General features: G+C 38.9%; 3 protein-coding genes and 1 long non-coding RNA gene across 5 annotated transcripts; 1 reads left to right on the plus strand and 3 right to left on the minus strand.

Moving 5' to 3' along the window:
* Positions 1–202: 202 nt before the first annotated feature.
* LOC117959515 (protein AMBP-like) lies at positions 203–6,232 on the minus strand. Its single transcript, XM_034896706.1, has 10 exons — positions 5,965–6,232; positions 4,950–5,092; positions 4,068–4,144; positions 3,857–3,973; positions 3,479–3,580; positions 3,123–3,178; positions 1,252–1,333; positions 906–1,073; positions 479–652; positions 203–391 (listed from the first exon to the last, which is right to left on the minus strand). Exons 1-10 carry the CDS (start codon positions 6,082–6,084, stop codon positions 366–368), a joined length of 1,065 nt encoding a protein of 354 aa, XP_034752597.1. The 5' UTR covers positions 6,085–6,232; the 3' UTR covers positions 203–365.
* LOC117959524 lies at positions 2,711–8,713 on the plus strand. The gene is made up of 3 exons (XR_004659954.1): positions 2,711–2,730; positions 6,735–6,739; positions 8,569–8,713. It is a non-coding gene; the product is annotated as an uncharacterized LOC117959524 (long non-coding RNA).
* LOC117959518 (protein AMBP-like) lies at positions 8,301–10,499 on the minus strand. 2 transcript variants are annotated; one of them, XM_034896717.1, is made up of 8 exons: positions 10,245–10,499; positions 9,957–10,102; positions 9,786–9,862; positions 9,530–9,649; positions 9,317–9,418; positions 9,127–9,176; positions 8,936–9,002; positions 8,301–8,397 (listed from the first exon to the last, which is right to left on the minus strand). In XM_034896717.1, exons 1-7 carry the CDS (start codon positions 10,416–10,418, stop codon positions 8,937–8,939), a joined length of 735 nt encoding a protein of 244 aa, XP_034752608.1. In that variant the 5' UTR covers positions 10,419–10,499; the 3' UTR covers positions 8,301–8,397; position 8,936. The 2 variants fall into 2 exon arrangements, with proteins under 2 accessions (XP_034752608.1, XP_034752607.1); XM_034896716.1 differs by having other exon boundaries at positions 8,936–9,017.
* A 783-nt stretch (positions 10,500–11,282) lies between these two features.
* ptgdsa (prostaglandin D2 synthase a) lies at positions 11,283–14,936 on the minus strand. The gene is made up of 7 exons (XM_034896719.1): positions 14,668–14,936; positions 14,022–14,161; positions 13,785–13,861; positions 12,605–12,715; positions 12,396–12,497; positions 11,503–11,531; positions 11,283–11,365 (listed from the first exon to the last, which is right to left on the minus strand). The coding sequence occupies exons 1-6, from the start codon at positions 14,761–14,763 to the stop codon at positions 11,503–11,505; spliced, it is 555 nt and encodes a 184-aa protein (XP_034752610.1). The 5' UTR covers positions 14,764–14,936; the 3' UTR covers positions 11,283–11,365.
* Positions 14,937–19,197: the final 4,261 nt, after the last annotated feature.

Raw genomic sequence — 19,197 nt, forward strand, 5'->3', positions numbered from 1 at the left:
TAAACATTTGTGCTCATGGCTGTACAATATACTTTGTACCTGTGATGGTATAACTGATATCTTAAAGGAGGAGCTGACAAAGGAGCATGTCCATGATTTTTGTCTTGTGTCATTTTTGGATGGATTTATGGACACCAGGAAGAAACTGCATCCACAGAAAGTGACAGGCTAATAAAAGAAACAAACAAGAGGCACGAGAGAGACAAAGTTGTGTCTTGTTTTATTACTGATTTGTAGTAGTATAACTCTTCACATATTCTGTGAATGCCGAGACAAAATTATGTTTCTTTATTGTGCGCCTCATGTGATGCTGGTTCACGTTGCATCGCTGTATCAAGATGAGCAGCGATGTTTCCTCACCTCACTTAGTTTGCCTTCAGGAGCTCTCCTTCTGTTAAAGGATAAAACAACAACAATAAATGTTGTCGTCCTATGTGGATTGAGATTTAATGTGTTATGCATCTCCTTATCATCTCACCATCATTCACCACCCCGCAGTACTCGTCACACTCGGCCTTGCTGTAGAACTTGTTGGCGTTGCCCTGGCAGAAGCCCTGTTTGTAGGGCACGCACAGTCCAACAGTAGAGTCAAAGGCCCAGATGGGTGGCTGGCCTGTGCAGGGTTGGGCCGCCATGGGCAGACGGCACACAGCTTTGAAGACAGAACAAAGGAGAAATGATATAGTCATGTATTTACAGGTTTTTATTGTATTATTTTTAATTTTCAAAGCATCATAACAGGCAGTATTACTTAATTCTGGCCTGCAGATGGGAAACCTAGCAATCAACACAATCAACAGAATTTGTGAGAGGGTTTTGCTACTGTAGTCTACACCTGCAACAGTTAAATGCCCATTTGTATAATCTTGCCATACATTTTTTATACTTTTGTATTTCAAGCCTACCCTCAGTGCGACATCTCTGCAGGCACTCTCTCTCATTTTCAAAGTTGTTCTGGTTGCCCAAACACCCTCCATACTTGAAGAGTTCACAGCTCATAAGGGAGGAGTTGTAGTAGTAACGCTGGTGCATCCCAAAACATGGTCCTGTATCTGGTGCTGCTTTACAGGCCTCTATGAGGAGAGAGAGGAAGAGAATAGGAGAAAGAAGGATATAGGACCATTTGTTGTAAAATCTGAATCAGGATCTCTTATCTTCCATTCAACACACATCCATTTTCATGAGTGCACTATGCTGTAGGATATATCTAAGCGTATCAGGGTTATTCAACTGAGTAAGCCGATTACTTACCAGCTCCATTGAAAAGAGGTGTATCATCACCAGAACCCTCAACGTCAGCAGGAGCCAAAGAAGGAACGCTTCTTTTCATCCGCTGTATCACAGCCGCAGACAGACTTAGTTAGAGATACAAGACACCTAAACCCCAAATATACTATTTAAATGTCTCTTTCACAATCAACAGATGTATTGTAGGGCAACAGCATTCAATGCAGTGTCCACATTAGCACACTCTAACAGAGACAGAAGATTTTATTATATTAAATGTAGAATATTTAGATTCTGGTGCTAATACATCTGAAGTTCAACTTGATTCTGAACTTCATACTGCAACTACTGTTGGAAGGGATTTAATATATATATATATATATATATATACATATAAATATATGTATATATATATATACTGTACATATGTATCCATATACTGTATCTATCTATATATACACTGTGTATGTACAGTATAAATTAAATAAACAAATTCCTCACTCGCCCCATCCTGGGCGGTCCACTTCCTTCAAGCTTGGGTCCTCCATCTGAGCCTGAGTGTTCTGTGCAGTCTCTTAACTGTTCCCAAGACTGTGTTCCTCTGGACAGATATCTCTGATGTTGTTCCTAGAATTTGCTGGGGCCACTGTCCCAGTCTGGGGTTACAGCTCTGATTGCTCCAACTACCATTGGAACCACTGTTACCTTCACTTTTCACATCTCCTCTAGCTCATCTCTAATACCTTGGTATTTTTCAAGTTTGTCTGTTCCTTCTTCTTGATGTTTCTGTCGCTTGGGATTGCTACATTTATCCCAACTGCCTTCTGCTGCTGTTTGTCAACCACTGACGGTTGGTTTGCCATCACTATTTTATCAGTCTGGATCTAGAAGTTCCACACGGTCTAAGCTTTTTTTCATTTCATTCTGCCTATACTTGGCACAGATGTTCCTGTCCACTTTGCTAACCAGTTGGTTATGGCGTTTAATGTATGCCTTACCTGCCTGCCTTTTACGCAGAGTAAATTCAGAGTAAATTCTTTCAGGAAGACTTCAAATATCTTCATTTACCGCTCTCTCTTCCTAAAAAAACAAAACAGCTGTTTAGAGGCGTTCGCTTTTCCGAAATCAGAATTTCACGAGCCAATCACAGCATTGTATCTCTGCTTTAAATCTGTTTTCTCTCCCTGCTGCTGTCAGCTGTCCTTTCAGGCAAAGCGTAAAACCCTCCTCCTCCCCTTCCACCTGCAAGCATCCTGGGTCCTCTTCCTGCAGACCGCTCCGTCGACTCCTTCACCGCCTTCACCGCCACCACCAGTGTCTAGAGACACTTGGGGTGTATATGTCTGCTTTCTTTACCTCTATTAAAAAAGTATTTTACAAATCGATGGAGTCTAATCTCCAAAGACTCTGTACATTTCATCATGTTTATGTACAATAAACCTTTGCATATCTGCAACATAGTCTCTCCTGATTTAATTGATCCTGTGCTCACAGCGTGTTCTCGTGTTGCCATGATCAGTGCCTCTGTGCTATCTTTCAGACCAGCCTTTTCCAGCCACTGGTAGGATTTCTCAATATCAGCCACTTCTTTTATCTGTCAGTGGCCAAGGGGCTTGTCCTTCTCTGATGGTTCCTTCCTCCTCTCACCCCTGCCTGCTCATCACTGGGTATCTGTCGCTAACTAGTCCTCGGCCACCCTCCTTCCGCTTGGTGTTTAGTTTCATGGTGCTGGACTTGGGGTGAAACCATCCATGCATTGCGAGGAACTTTCTTGGATATCAGTGGCTTCTATCGTCTTTCACCATGTTATTATACAAGCTGGGTATCTCATGACTGGCTGGTTTCCATTTGCCTGTAGTTGGTTAGTTTAAATTGAACAAATGTATTCTGAGTACCTGAGGCTCGGGCTCTGCCACCAGCTCTGCCACCAGCTCTCCAGGAACACAGTCACCTGCAAGGTTTTAGAGGAAAAGGTATCATTTAGACCCCCATGCACTTTATAGCCAAACAATATCCTCTTTTAATTTCTTATTGTATTTTGATTGTGCTGATGTATTATATTTGTATGCTGCAAAAAACATTTCCTCTTGTAGGACAATAAATATGAACTGTTTCATGAAGAGTGGTGGTAACATTTCTCTCTGTGAACCTTCACTGCTTATTCAAATATCATCGGAATGTATTCAGATATATTATATATATATTTATATTTAGAAGTTTGTGCAATTGTGTGTGGCAATCTGTGATGTACCTTTGTTCTGCTTAAGGATAATATTGTTATCACTTATTCCCTGTTGTCTGGCCAGGGTTTTGAAGTCATCCAGCACGGTGTCTCTCACTGTCATAGTTCGACCTGAAGAGGACAGAGTAAGTTAGATGAAGCAGATGTCAACAAATACTTAATTTGGTGTAAAGGGTTTGAATATAATATATTCATGTCATAACACATACTTAATTTATATAAATGGTGTACAATACATAATGTTTAAAATTGTACAGGCCACTGAAAAAGCAAAAAATAATTCATGGTTGGGTTTACTGTTTAGGTTTTTCCAAGAGCATTAAAGTAAAACTACAATGAATAATACATTGAAATGTTCCAGTGCATCTACAAAGAGTTTCCACTCACTGTAAAGCTTAACTGATGTGCTCTTAACCCCTGATGTTTTCTGTTTGCTCATTATCACTATCGCATACTCATTGTAGTTTGTGTGAACCACGTAGGCATCCACGTCCGCCCCCCACTCTGTGGAAAGGACAGAAGAGATACCTTTAAAAACAAACAGCATGAACTGAAAAGAGAGCTGTTTCACTGTAGGATTATACAGAGGGGGACGTACTGGCAACATGGTAGGAGAATCGTCCTGGAGTAGTAGTCAACTCATAGTCCCCAGATATCTCCTTACATGTTCCTCGCCTGCACAAACACCAAAAATAACACATTTAGATATAAACTGATACACAGACCATATGAAGAATAATAATGTCTATTGTGTGAGTAAACAGTTTTACAATTAAATATATATATATATATATATATATATATATATATATATATATATATATATATATATATATATATATATATATATATATAATATAATTTAATTATTTCAATATCATTAATGTGTAAGCATTACTTGCAGAAACCGGTAGAATTTTGACCACTTTATATACTGTGTAGTAGCTTAGTCTCAGTAGTCTATATTACGTTATAATAAAAATATATTTTGTGGAAATAATTTGATCTACCTAGTGAAGTAAAAAGTAAATGTTACATCCTGAACTATAGTGGAGTAGAAGTACGAAGAGACAAAAACTGTACTTGAGTAACTGTACTTAGTTATTTCGACCACTGGATTTTACCTTTTGGATAATTTACTGAACGCTGTTGGACCGAAATACCATACGGATTAGCCAATGTGTGTGTATAATAGAATTTACATAATATACAGTATAATATGCATTTGTGAACATAATCATGTATTTTTTTCTTTTTTGTATCAAATACTGTATGTCATATTGAATTAAGTAACTTTTCCTAAAATGTTTTAAGGACAAAAATGTTGAGAGAGAGTCAAAGTGTAAAAAGGGTTACAGTTTGAATTGAATAAAAAATTATTTTAAGTTATCTAAAAGTATTTTGCTATTTTTTCCAACTTTCAAAAACATGCTTTTTGATTCTTAATTTGTGCATTAGTGTGTGTGCACTTCTTACCAACCTGAGTACAGTTCGAGTCATTTTGAGTTTGCCTTGGGTGGTGCCTCTCTGCAGCACCAATTTACCGATGGCAGCATCTTCCCTATGCCGTTGCATATGGGGACATGTACTTGCCACAGCAACGTCATGCCACGTTCCCAAAAACTGTCAGAAAGAGGAACTGTTATATATCTACATTTTACTAATTTAATACACATACAACCTATAACTGACATAGGTACTGTTGGTTCAATATACCAGATTAAAAACTTAAAAGGTTTAAGTGCAATAAAAACAATTGTTTTAAAAATATTGTATACAATTATTTGTACTGCTAGTTTTAACTTCTCGCCATACACTAAAAGTCCACCAGATACAAACATGTAGCCACACCTGGCTTATCCTCTGATACCCCTCTGATACCCCTCTGGTATAATTAGCATTATGCCAATAATATGGAAAGCCCCACCCTGCAAGTTGAGAGGATTGGTTCTGTAGGTGCAGTATGTGAGGTAGGAATCCCTGGCTGTTTGAATCCATGTTTTTGAGATTGTCAATGGTACACTGCAGCTCCAAGGAGGAAATGCTCAGTCATGGCACAACTTTGTTTTCAATGGAAGCGTTCTTTAACACTCTAGAAACACACTAATAAAGGGGAACCTACTCAGTCGGCTGAGATATCAAGCCTTTTAAAGAGCTCATTAGAGTAGATCTCACAATAAAAATCTTCAGAACACAAAATTTCTCTATATGCAGACAATGCACTTACTTGTACGCTCTTAATGTAGCCTACATGCTTTATCATTTTCTACATTTCACACATAAAGATCACAGGTTTTATCTTCTCTTCAAGATTTTTAGGTCATTAATTAATAAAGGTTTCCATTGCAGGGTGAAACTTTACATACCCTTAAATATCAAGTAAAAAGTATTACTGTAATAACAGACAGAAAAGGGTGGAAAAGAGAACAGACTAACTACTGTGCTTTTACCGTTTACCTTATAACAAAAATGACATGAAAGTCTGCCAAACTCACCCGGCCCAGAGCAAAGTTCTCCTGCGTGGTGTAGAGAGGATCTGAAAGTACAGGGACCCCCTGAAGGGCCCATGACCAACCCAGGACCAGCAAGGAAACCAGAATCACTGTGTTTTGCATCCTATCGCCTGACTGTCCACTCGTCTCGGAGAAGACTGATGTCTAAGTCACTGAATCCCAGGAAAGGGCCACCTCCTCACTGTTTCTTACACACCTCTCCACTCTTCAAATGGGGACAGGGCATTGACCTATGTTTTGTGTGCACTCACTCCCAGAGCCAAGTAAAGAACAAACAAGCAAAAGAGCAAAGTTCTGCTTCTGTCCCTTAATTTTTGCTCTGACTTGCCTGGACAGCTTAAACATTGGACTTCCGAGTTTTGGAAACACCAACAAATCAATATTGTGTCTGTAATCTTTATTTTGTTTTTACTTGCAGGACAGAACATTCATTCTCTTAACCACTGAGCAATGGGGATTTTACAGTTTCAATGCTAATTATGAAAAGCTACATATTCCTTAATGGTTGGCTGGTGGGAACAGAGATCTACCAAGTCAAGTTTGCATTTCTTTCTTTGTTTCTTCCTTTAATACTTTTATTGTCTGAAAGTGCCCATATTATGAAAAAAAACCTTGCTTCCACACACATACAAACTTGGGAAAAAAACTATCCATGCTGTTTTGAGTGAGATACAGGTTTCTGAATGTCCTCTGCCTTCAGTCTCCAGGTGAGCTGTTCAAAATCTGCACGGCTTTCTATGTCACTAGCCGAGACAAGGTGGCTAACCGTAGCATGCTAGCGTTATCATGCTAGCTCGTTCTCAATGGCAAAACACTGCTACAACACGCACTAGTTCACCATAATCTACAAAAGAAGTACTTACATGTCCCTGTTCTGCAGGTATTCCACAAGTGCCTCTCGTTTTGCAGAATTCTCCCAGCTAATCCTGTTTGTACTGCTCAAAGTTGGAGAAAGAGTTATCTAGCTGATGTGATTTCACCTAGCTACTGCGCATGCAACTCCCAACAAAGATAGTACAGAAGTAAAATGTTTTACTGTGTATCTAAAAGAAGTGTGATGTCTCACTCTGTAGCTAAAACAGAGACCTAAACATGCGGGGTGAAAACAAGTTTTTTTTAAATGAAACCATATAAACCTATTCTGGTACAACCTCAAAATACAATTATGAACCTGAAAATGAGCATAACACGGGCGCTTGAAATGAAATTCAAACAAAAGTAAAAACGTTAAACGTTGCAGTACAAGATTACAGTATGGGTTTCAGAAAGATTCAATGCACTCAGACAAACCCTAATCACTTTATTTGCAAAGCATGTATAGGCCTACAATACAAATTAATTTACCAATACCAAACATTTATTTATAGAAATTATTATACAATAGTGATGTAGTAACAAGTGGTATCCATACAGTGCTACCATGTTGGGGTTTTTTTTAAGCCAAGGACCCCTTATTTGAGAGAGGGACAGAGCATGGGCCTGGGCCTACAATAAAAGCCTAAATCTTTTATACACACCTTCTAAGTGCCTTGAGAACTAAGCTGAATCATTAGGATTAACTGTTGTTGGTAGATTTTAGAGACTTTACCTAGAGGCCAGTAGGGCTATCATCAATGTCTTTTTTTCAGGCTGATTTATATTCACTAATAATTTGTTGGATTCATGTTAAAGCTTTAGTGCGTGACTTTTTTTTGTTTTAATGATCGTTCTTTACATTCTAGCCATTGCCAAATTAGATGTTACAAAGCCAATTAAGACTATCAGCTTCACAAAACACTCTCTGTATTTCTTAACATGGCTGGGTATGGAAATTGGTGTTGTCTGGCGACTCTCACATGTAGAAACTCGTAGAGTCTATCGTGTTTTTTTAATCCTCCGTGTCCTCCTTGGCTACTGGCAACAGAATGGGGTGTCGTTACTTAGAATTCCTCAGTAGGGCAACAGAAACTACACATTATAGTTTTAAGACATTTTAATTATTTTTTTTAAACGTTTCTTTGCAACATTTATTCTACTTATCCCCCTCCAACATACCACCTTACGTTAGAGATTTGCAAAACCTTTTTCTGTACGGAAAAAACGTAACTTTAAATTTGGTGGCCCTCCTGCAGTAACTCTGAGGACCCCATAGGGGCCTTGGACCCTTTGTTGAAGATCCCTGGTTCAATCAATTGAGAACAACGTTTTTTAAACTTTGTGACAACAATACTTATAATATAAGTCATATGATTTTTACATTTTAATATTTGTAGTAGGTTGTTAATTTCTAGAGCACAATTAAATAGTTTCAGCTGACCAAGGTGCTGTACAGAAAAGAAAATGATTTTTACACACTGCATTATGGTGTGACAACATGATAGTCTGGTTTTTGTAATAATCTTTCTCTTCAGTTATTCCACATGAACTCTCACCCTGTGACAGTAAACACACATGTATGCCAAAGTTGGACAGACTTACAACATGTGTCATATGATTTTTACATTATAATATTTGTAGTAGGTAATTTATTTCTAGAGCACAATTTCTAGATCACAGTTTCAGCTGACCAAAGTGCTGTGCAGAAAAGAAAATGTTAACAGGGTCAAGACAACATCTATGCATCTCCATTTTGGACCATTTGTAGGTGAGTTCATGAAGACTGGGGAAGACTTTCAAAAGTCCAGTCTTGATGTACTGAAGGCAAGAATTACTTTTTACCATATCGTGGAAGGACAGAATTGGCTTGAGTTTGGAAATAGATATGTTCTCTCATCTCTCTATAGCAAAGAAATACAGAATATAAATTAATAAATAAAATAGCAATGACACTGAATATATGTGGAAATACACTTTCCATGGGTTACCATATGTGATCTGTGGGAACCTGAGTTAGTGTATAATAAGTTTAATTAAAAATTGATGAGTTTCTAATTTCTGTGCTCTTTAAAGCACAAGTCCAATGTCCACTCTCCTAGTCAAACATTACCAGTGTACTTCTCTTGTGCAGGAATCACAGGTGGCACTGTGTTTTTTTCCCACCTCTTGGGAACAATAACCTGAATGAAAGACATACAAAATAACCAGCAAAGGTGACTGATTTATACAAATACAGATTTGTGGTATCAGTTTGCAAATGTCCTTTAAGCACATCTGAGAAGCACGTACCTGAGGCTCAGCAGTGACGGGCGTTGTCATCTGACCAGGAACACACTCACCTGTGAAGACAGTAAGATGGAGAGGGTGGGGGTTTCTGTGTGTCAATAAAAGCCACAGAAAATGAAGTTCATGTTTCAAACTTAAGGGATGGTTTAAGGGAGGACCAGGTATCATCAGCCAAAGTGTGTGAGTATACCACCTTTATTGTGGTTCATGAAGACAGCATCATCAGTCACTCCATGTTGTCTGACCACCGTTTTGAATTCCTCCAGCACAGCGCTCCTCACACTCATAGTTCGACCTGAAGAGGACATAGATAACATTACACAGACTGATTCATGTATTGAATGAAAAACAACACTTTTATACAAAAAGTCCAACAAATTAACTTGATAGAGTCAATGTTACCCACTATAAAGCTTGACTGTGGTGCTTTTAATCCCTGAGGGTTTCTCCGTGCTCAGCAGAAGCACCATTGCGTACTCATCGTAATTGGAATGAACCACGAAGGAATCAACGTCTGCTCCGAACCCTGCAGACAGGAAAGTTTTCACAATAAATTGCATGACAGAGTTAGTTTAGCATGACCAAAACCTTGTTTGGGAAAAATATACAATCAGATAACATTGTTAAAAAGGGATGAGGAGTGGAAAGCTGGAGAAATATACTTGCAACATGGTGGAAGAATCGTCCTGGAATCTTTGTCAAACCATAATCTGTGGATGTCTGCTGACATGAGTTATTCCTACATGCAGGGAACACAGACATGCAAACACAGCACAGCTCACACTCTGAATGGGACATCATTTAAACTATCTAGAATGCATATGAGTCTTTACCTGAAAATAGTGGATGTCATTGTGAAGTTGCTCTCAAAGGCAACATGTTGCAGCTCCAGTGCAACAATGCTGGGGTTTCCCCTCTTGCGCTGCATGTAGTGAGGACAAGTAGAAACCACTGCTAACTCATACCACTTCCCCATGAACTGCACGGGACACAGGCATGTTTACTGTTAGGACAGCATAGCACATAACAAAAATATGCAGGGGAGGGAGAAAATTATAACAGCAAATGATTTTGTCATCTATAAATGAAATAATAAAATCTATATTTCAGCCCACACTCACCCGGCCAATAATAAAGTTCTCCTGCGTGAGAGGTTCTGACAGCACGGGGTCCGCTTGCAGGATCCAGGCCAAACTCAGAACCAGCAAAGACACCAGACACACCGCTCTCTGCATCCTCTCAGCCTCTGTACCGGGTTCCAACTGATTTATTTTGTTTGAGTTTTGTAAATTCATTCCCACAACACTACAAAACCCCACAAAACTAAAGAGCAAAGTCCTGATTGTCTCTTTATCTTTTCTTTGTGTATCTTTGTGTAAGTGTGTTCAATCCATATGATCAGCATTTAATCATTGGACTTCAGAATTTGAAGGTAAAATAAACAACCAATCAATACATCTCAGAATAAAACAGCTGATAATTACTAGGGAAAGGCTGGATAGACTGCCTCTGTGTTTTCTTTGAAACTATACCACAGGGTGCACCAAAGTCAATATTTCCCTGATTCTACAAATAGAGGCTTTAACTTAATTTCACACTATGAGCTGTATGATATCTAGCTTTAGCATTAGCTAGCATTAAGTATCATTTCAGAGGGCTGTGAGGTCTGGTTCACAGCAGACACATGTTGTAATGCAGTGATTTGTAGTCTCTGCCACCTGGTGTTCATATATGAACTACACTATACTGAATCACTCATGCTTGCACTTGCGCTCAGCCTTAACATTGTTTATTAACCTGGGTCAGCACTTTGGAATTGCACAGTTGATTATATTCAGGTGGTTAACATTAAAATCTCAGAATATAATTCAATTAAACAGCCTGATCCCAGTAAAAACGTGTGGTTGTAAATGGAAAAAAGAAATGATTCAAATGTACCTGGGAGGGTATATGTTGTTTATTTAACTATATCAGCCCAGCAGAACTGTGAAAATAATGTAAAACACTACTGTACATTAAAAGAGAACGATGTATACATGTCATCAGCATTATTTGCAATTCATAATATTTTTAGCCAGAAAAAGAGCAAGAGAGAGAGAGAGAGAGAGAGAGAGAGAGAGAGAGAGAGAGAGAGAGAGAGAGAGAGAGAGAGAGAGAGAGAGAGAGAGAGAGAGAGAGAGTTATACTGTAAATGCCGGGAATCACAGAACATCAGAATATGATCTCAGGCACGTCAGGGAACCTACAGGGAGAAACGTAAATTAATATACACTGAAGATTTGTTGCACAGAAGTCACACACACACACACACACACACACACATCTGACTGTACAACACTCTGCTGTTGTTTTATTTCATTTAATAAAAAAAAGACTCACCTAACCAGATCGTGATGGTGTGCAATTTTCTGTGGGCCAGAAAACATATAAAAAACTTCAGCATCAATTAACTTTGTGTGTGTGTGTGTGTGTGTGTGTGTGTGTGTAAGACTGCCATTGTGTCAGAGGGGAAACGCCACCTCCATTCACTAAGAGGTCATTATCATCCCGACTGTCCACTGTACAGCACTGACAGAGAATATTAAAGAGATAGCAAGCTTTTAAATGAGAGATAGCCCCGTTTTTCTACACAGACAACCACAGAAGTAGGGAAATAAGTTACATTAGAGCACTTGAGGATTGTACAACTATCCATGTTATTCCTTTGTACATATTCCACAATCAGTAGATCAGTAGACTAAATTGGGATAACCAGATTTAATTTGGCACCACGCACACAGGCATGTGCATGTAAAAGTAGGTAAAAAGTCATGTTTGTTATGACACACACATAGGCCGTAATGTGACTTGGCTGTGATTCACCCAAAAACTTGCTAACAGTGTGAAAGGTAAGAACTTCTTTGCATTTTCTCGACCTCATGATATTGCAGCACATGCAAACCAATATATTTTGAAGACACAAGGACACTCGAAGCCTATTTCCTTACAGTGTGTGCCCGGATATACATATTTACACAGTATTAAGCAGTCAGAGGATTTATGACAAATGTTGTAGGGAGAAGGTGAAGTGTCAACACAACTTTGTGTGTGTGTATGTGTGTTCTTGTTTAATTAAGAGTAAAGGTTATGGTTAGGGTAAGGGGCTAGTGAATGCATCATGTCAGTGACAGGTCCTCACAAAGACAGTGGGATTGACTGTGTGTGTGTGCGCGTGTGTGTGTGCGCGCACGCAAGTGTATATTGTATATGTGTGAGTGTTCCCCCTACTTTACCTGCTGGAGGTGGAGTCAGAATAGAACCTCTGGAGAAACCCTGGGACAAGGCAAAGGCTTTAAACTTGTTAATGACATCATTTCTGACTGTTTGAGTGCGACCTGCAAACAAGAAACACAGAAGACAGTGTTGACTCTGCAGCACACATGTTTACATGTCATGTAAAAAAGTGTGTGTGTGTGTGTGTGTGTGTGTTTGTGTGTCTCACCGTAAAGAGCCACCTGTGTGTACTCTCTGTTGAAAACCTTGTGTTTGAGAACCACAGCGTATTCAGTGTAGTTTGTCTCCATCACCGTGATGTCCTTAACCATGTTATGGCCTGACAGAAAACATACAACAGAAGTGAGGGACAAAAGTGTCTTGTTACTCAGTATTACATATTAACTTAACCAGAGAAATATGAGGATGGATGGAAATCCATGCGTGTGACATTGTAATCTAGAATTTGGATGACTTGATTTTGGTTATTTAGGATGAAAGTGTCAGGCATAAATTAAAAGAGATCTCAAACAAGGAAGGTCTATATACAGTATACAAATGGATAAAGGCACCAAATGAATAAAAATATCTAAAAAAAATTGCAGAATGAACACAGTAAGAAAATAAGGACTAAAACAAATAAGAAGGCATGTTGTATGGAAAAATATCAACGTTTTAAATATAGTACACACAGAACAATAAAGGACTTATAATTATGTCAATAGCTGTCTAAAATGCCACATACAACACAATTAAATAATAAAAATAAAGTTCAACAATTTAAAAAAATGTTGTTCATAACAAAATCTTTTATAACAAGGAAAATCTCAAAGAGCACCAGATTTGTATTTTTTAAAAAGGTAGAAAAAAAAACATGAATACGTCTACAGTAGATCACAAAAACAAAAAACAACACTCTAAAAACTTACTTGTGACAAACCAAACATGTTACATTTCTGCTTTGTTTTTATTTCTGTTCATGCACTCCATATTGTGTATGAAAATAATGAATTATTTTTAGGGCACTTAGGAACGGAGCCTCACGCTAATTCAGTCTGCATCCAACCACGCTGAGCTCTGCATCCTTGTTGCTAAATGTATGGTTTATAAGCTCCGGGACAGTCTGTGGAATGTTTGCTCAGATTTGTTACAGAGCATCACAGGGTTAGGGACACGGCCAAATTTAAATGCAAATTGATTGACACATTTGTCACATGTCTTGCTCAGACATGGGTACTGTGGCTTTTATCTGTGTGCTTGTGCTTGTTTGCAGATTCATTCTGCTGCTGCGGGAGTGCCAGCCAAATATTTACATTGTAGCCCAATTGAGTAAAGCAAAGTCACAGAGCTTACTTAGAATCCTTTCTCTTCTCTCTTGGGAAGGAGATGAGTGATATGAGAAGACTTACGTGTGCTGAAGTAGGTGAACTGTCCAGGTACGTTGGTCTTTTCATAGTGGTACACCATAACCTGGCAACCTAAAGGTCTGAATCACACAGATGAAACACGTTGTCTTTATCTTTTTCAAACTTCCCTCCATACATCTCTCTGTTTCCTCTCTTCTATGACTAGCACATGCACTTTTGTGGCCACCCATTAACACAGACATGTACTGTGTTGTATATGTCGCGTGCACACAGACTTACGTGACGTCCCACATTGTGAGGTTGACGTTGCCGTTTGGCAGTGCTGTAACAATGCCCATGGAGGCCTTCAGTTTGTCTCTGAAGGGGACAAACGATACAGAGTCATAGGCCAGGCCCACCCGGTACCATTTCCCTGCAAACTAAACACACACACACACACAAGTGTACAAATTAAAAATCTTGAGTTTCTGACCGTTAATTTTACATACACCAAGAAGGTACACCTTTCATTCTCAAAACATCCTTGGAAAACGCCCAAACCAACAATGTGAATGTTAGTCTCTTAAAAACTTCATGACTTTCCTCCCTCGTTTTATTACTGCTAAATCCAGTATCACATCAGCAACAGGAAACACATGAGAAAGCTGCTTGTTATGATGTGTTTACCTATGAAAAATGTCAAACTGACATCGCTCAACTTCTGGTGTGTAAGGGAACCAGGAAAATAAGGATTCACAAATTAATTAATCCTAACAATTTGTGCTGAAACGAGACTTGTTTTGGGTCACCGACTGAGTAGCTGTTCTCAAAGTTTGACCATACACCCACACACACACACACACACACACACACACAGCAAATTAAACCGATTTCAACACATTAATCCTTAAAACAAAAGCTGGATGTGTGTGTCTTTCTATCTTACCCTCTGCAGGTTGAAATCCTTCTGGGGCTTCACGTCCGCATCCGCCATCATCCCAAAGAAGATCCCCATGACAACGGCAACCACAGTGGTCCTCATGGCTGCACAGAGAAAGGAAGCAGCGAGTTAAATGGGCTGAAAGGTTGAAAGAGGGTGTCTGACCCGAGCCGAAAGTGAACTGTAGGCAGTCGACAGGCAGGTACAGAGTGGCAAAGCCTGTGGCAATGTTTGTTTTTCTCCTGATCCACCCACCTGGTTGTCAGCCAATCATAGCTGGGGATCAGGGAACAGTGGCCAAGTGTTGAGGATCTGTGGTTCCAAAACAACCCCGAGTTAGACTTCCCTTCCCACATCCACTGCAATGTATCATGCTTGTGGTCTCTTAATATCAGCTGAAGCTCATGTGCTGCACTCACAAGCAGACACATTAGTTTCATGAGACTTTAACCCACAATGACAGAAGAAAGAACAAACATAGAGGGATCAGTAAGTTCTGCATCTAAGTCCTAACTGGTGTTAGAGTGTTTTTAAAGAGACTAACAGATAATGGAAGTTGTCTTTAAATCATCCACTAAAGTTAAAATAGCAAAACCACACTATTAAAATACTCAATTACAAGTACATGTTCTACTTTCAGTAGTTTAAACTAAAGGTGCAGATGTATTAGCAACGTAAATACTTTGAGTATTACAAGTTGAAGTATTCATTATGCAAAAGTTTTTCTCTCAGTGCTAAAGCCTATTTATACATTATTGGATCATTATTATTATTAATGCATTCATATGCAAAAGGTACTTTAATGTTCCAATGTCAAAGTGGAACTATTTTATATGCCGTTGGGTAGTTAAATCTATATCAATGTATCAAATTTTAGAAGTTGATAATGTTTTCTATATTAAATTTTTTAACATAGCCAATGAGGTGGAGTAAAAAAGTACAGTGTTTCCAGTGGTACAAGTGGCAAAAAATAGAAATACTTTGGTCCTTAAGTGTGGTACTTTTCCACCACTGCCACAGTCTTAACTCTTGGCTTGAATTGAAGTCAAGATTGAAGAGATTTGCATGTAGAACAGGATATAACAGGTATAAATATTTTGCACAACTACATTATGAAAGGCTACTGATAATTATCACTCATGTAACTAGAGAAACTAGTCATAACTTTCCGTGAAAAGAGGTTCTCAGGTTCACTTTGAAACCTATTTTCAAGCCTCAGTTTTACTTTCCTTCGTTTCAGTGTTTTTTTCTTGACAGGTTCCCAAAAAGTTCACACTTCAAGGTAAACTATAAAACATAACCAATGTAGAAGCAGTAAGGTCTAATTGGTTTTTCCGAGGTCAGCTTGAGCAGTTTAAAGTAGCTAAAATTAGCACTGTAGTGGATGCTGTGGGCCAATGGTGAGTAAATGAATGTACAGATTGAACATACAATGTTGAAAGTGGGTCTGGAGGGAGGCGTGTTTGCACACAAGAGCTCACTGTTCAGTCCTTTAGCTGTGTCTGGGGTCTAATTCAATTTCTGTTTCCTCTAGAGGAAGGTTAGGGTACTAAATGATATTCTTAAGTGTGATTTGATTCAACAAATGTCTTTAACAGCAGTATTCAGACATCTCTATACAATATACTGAGCTCCTCTCTGATTCACCTGCCTAAGAACTATTGGACGGGCATGACTATTTCTTCCCCCTGGGATTTGATACAGTAGTAATTTAAATATATTATGGAAAATAGTATAGTACTATATGTAAATTTTAAGGAATTGTTTGGTTGTTCGACTGCTTAAAAGGGTCCATTTAGTTTTATCACAGATTTTTGGGGTCCATAATTTAATTAAAAAACACAAATGCATAAATAGCGTTTATAAAAGTTTACCTGGAAGTCATTTTACAGGAAACCATCTGAGCGTGACCCAAAGTACTCTGATTAACCCAATGTTTCGGACATTGACCACAGTGTTTTTAAGGTAAAAGGCTGTGTGGTTAGTGTTGAAACTGTTGGGATATCGCCAACATGTTTTAGATTTTAATAGCCCAAATCTGTATAGATAAGCAAAACGCAGCGATTAGGCATCAATTAAACTATGAAATCTGCTCCATAACAAGAAAGTACTACAACAATCAGAGCCTAAGTGAAGAATTTAAATAGTTTTTTTTATTAATGATTTTCCATTTGCAGCACTGCTTTTGAATTTTCTTGAAATGCATGTATACAGAAAGCCTTCAGTGTACAAGAGAACATCAGTATGCACACCTCACAGACTTCCCTTACACACACACACACTGCACAGGCTGAGAGCTGCTGCGTGTGCAATGAGAGAACATAAAATAATTTAAAACACAAACACATAGGCAGACGTGTCCAAACTTATTTCCTTCTCGAGCAATTTTTGATGTTCCTGAGGACCAAGACAGGGAAAAGCTGACAAACAAAAAGTGCAAAAAGCTGTGTGAGAAAAAATTTTCAGAGGCATGAGGGACAGCAAGACCAGAGACACAGAAACACAATTCTTCAGCCAGGGTTTCCGGATCAGCGTTTAGCTCGCCTGGTGTGTAATGGCCATAGATCGCCAGTCATTTTGTACAGTGCTTCACATGGTTTCATTTTCCCCGATACATTACTGAATACAGTAATTTAAGTTGTAGTCATTAGGTCCTTTCCTGCTTGATAAAACAATGGCATGGGAACTTGTCTCTTTCACCCTCTCTTTTCCGAGAAAGGACACAGCGCCCCCCTCTTGTCAAACAGGTGTCTCACAACGTGAGTACACCCTCTTCCACAGATTTATCACTGCCTGCAAGCCTCCAGCTGACTTGTCTAGCTCGCCAACTACTTTTCAATACAGTGTTTAATAGCTGCGAAATGGCAAATTGGTTCCTGGTCAGCATAAATTGCTACACCAACTGAATCCAGGAAAGGTTGTTCCCTGGCTAGTTCCTAGTGCCTTTTATAAAAAAAAGGTAGAGAAAAAATAACTGTCGATGGATTGTCTTACACTCATGCATGAATCCTGTTTTTTTTTTCCAAACCCACATCGCAAAGCTATGGTTTTATGCAAAGAAAACAAACACAAAAACATAAAGCAGTGAAACAATCAACTTATAATTAACTTGAAAAAAAAATAATTTAAACTCATACAAAAAAAAAAAAAAGTAGAAAATGGAAACACCTTATTCAGATTGCTCTGCTGTGGGACTGTTTGGTCAGGGTTGGCCACCCTCAGCCACAAGCATCATAACAGCCAAACTGTGTTCCCATAGATACGTTAGTCACACTGTACTTTATAATACCCTCATCATTGGTAACTCATTTGTTTTTGTTTTAGACATTCAGAACATTTCACACTCATCATTAAAGAATAAATACATTCCCCCAAACAGGGAAATGACAGGTGAGAGAGACGTTGACAATCGGCAGACTGCAGCCGTCAGGGTGAACTTTGTCAGTCAGTGCAAAGTACGAACTAAGAAAAGACGTTGAAACATATAAAGAGCCAGTCTGCAGAGAACAAAGTAGCCTAAGCGTTGCCGCAATAAAACTCCCGAAGACTAATAAGTCTTTTAAACTGCAGCCAGGTACACACACGGATGGCAATGGCAAGCCGGGCTGTACTGGAAATGGTCTGGGATGCGGTCAGTTGCAAAAGCAAGACAAAATGTCCCAGGGTAATGGCAGACTACACACAAACATCGGCAAAAGATATCCGAGAACAGTTTTGAGTGTGTAGTTGGAGCATTATGTATAACAGACCTCTTAAAGAATCTAAAAAAAATCCCTCCAAACACTAAAACTCATATTAGGAAATATCGGAAATGTTCTAAACTGCTGTTTATACTATTGACTGAGCACGGCAACATGAAGCAGACATGGTGGAGAACAGAGACCTGACAAAGACAGTAAGGATCAAACAAAGGTGCCAGCCCAAAGGATGAAATGCCAAGGAGAAGAAAGCGGAGAGGGGTTAAGAGATGGATGAATGGAAAGGATTGTAGTGGTAGGCAGACAGATGATAAAGGCGTAAAGTAAAGGTACTGGGTAAATTTTTTATATATATATATATATATATATATATATATTTATGAATTAGATAGATAGATAGATAGATAGTACTCTTGTCCACAAATCGAGAAATCAACAAAACCTCTTCCAGCACCTGGCTAGATGAAGGCGCCAGTCTCTGGACTGCCATGGATTCTTAGCAGATCATTTTCTGAATAAACATATGAGCTGCCATGATTTAGGCCAGCTATGCGAGGCTACTATGACAGGGAAGTTTAAGACAGACAAATATGATTAGGGTAGATAAAAGCTAAATGGAACAGGTCCAACATAAGGAACCATATGGGATACAGTGTGTGGGCCAGGGCCTGTGAATCTGGGAGGGGAACTCGCAGTAAGGCACAGTGCTCCGCTTGTGTGGTTAATGATACTCATTCATGCTTCTACAACCCCTGAAGACAGCTACTGCAAACAAGAGACAAAACATTGATGACAAAGCACATTTTCTCCTCTTCTACCGTTGCATTTCGACGCACCC

This window comes from Etheostoma cragini, chromosome 16 (assembly GCF_013103735.1).
Source record: "Etheostoma cragini isolate CJK2018 chromosome 16, CSU_Ecrag_1.0, whole genome shotgun sequence".
NCBI classification, from domain to species: domain Eukaryota; kingdom Metazoa; phylum Chordata; class Actinopteri; order Perciformes; family Percidae; genus Etheostoma; species Etheostoma cragini.

Bases quoted from the DNA above. Each gene is read 5' to 3' on its own strand.
- LOC117959515 (XM_034896706.1), bottom strand. From the start codon at position 6,084: ATGCAAAACACAGTGATTCTGGTTTCCTTGCTGGTCCTGGGTTGGTCA. The intron at 3,179-3,478 runs GTACATCACAGA...AAAACCTTGCAG, and splicing joins TATCCTTAAGCAGAACAAAG to GTGACTGTGTTCCTGGAGAG. The intron at 1,074-1,251 runs GTAAGTAATCGG...CTCTCCTCATAG, and splicing joins ACCTCTTTTCAATGGAGCTG to AGGCCTGTAAAGCAGCACCA.
- LOC117959518 (XM_034896716.1), bottom strand. From the start codon at position 10,418: ATGAATTTACAAAACTCAAACAAAATAAATCAGTTGGAACCCGGTACA. The intron at 9,863-9,956 runs GTAAAGACTCAT...CCCTGCATGTAG, and splicing joins ATGACATCCACTATTTTCAG to GAATAACTCATGTCAGCAGA. The intron at 9,177-9,316 runs GTGGTATACTCA...CTGTCTTCACAG, and splicing joins CTTCATGAACCACAATAAAG to GTGAGTGTGTTCCTGGTCAG.
- ptgdsa (XM_034896719.1), bottom strand. From the start codon at position 14,763: ATGAGGACCACTGTGGTTGCCGTTGTCATGGGGATCTTCTTTGGGATG. The intron at 14,162-14,667 runs GTAAGATAGAAA...GTGTGTGTTTAG, and splicing joins AGGATTTCAACCTGCAGAGG to TTTGCAGGGAAATGGTACCG. The intron at 12,716-13,784 runs GTAAGTCTTCTC...GTTTTCTGTCAG, and splicing joins GTTCACCTACTTCAGCACAC to GCCATAACATGGTTAAGGAC.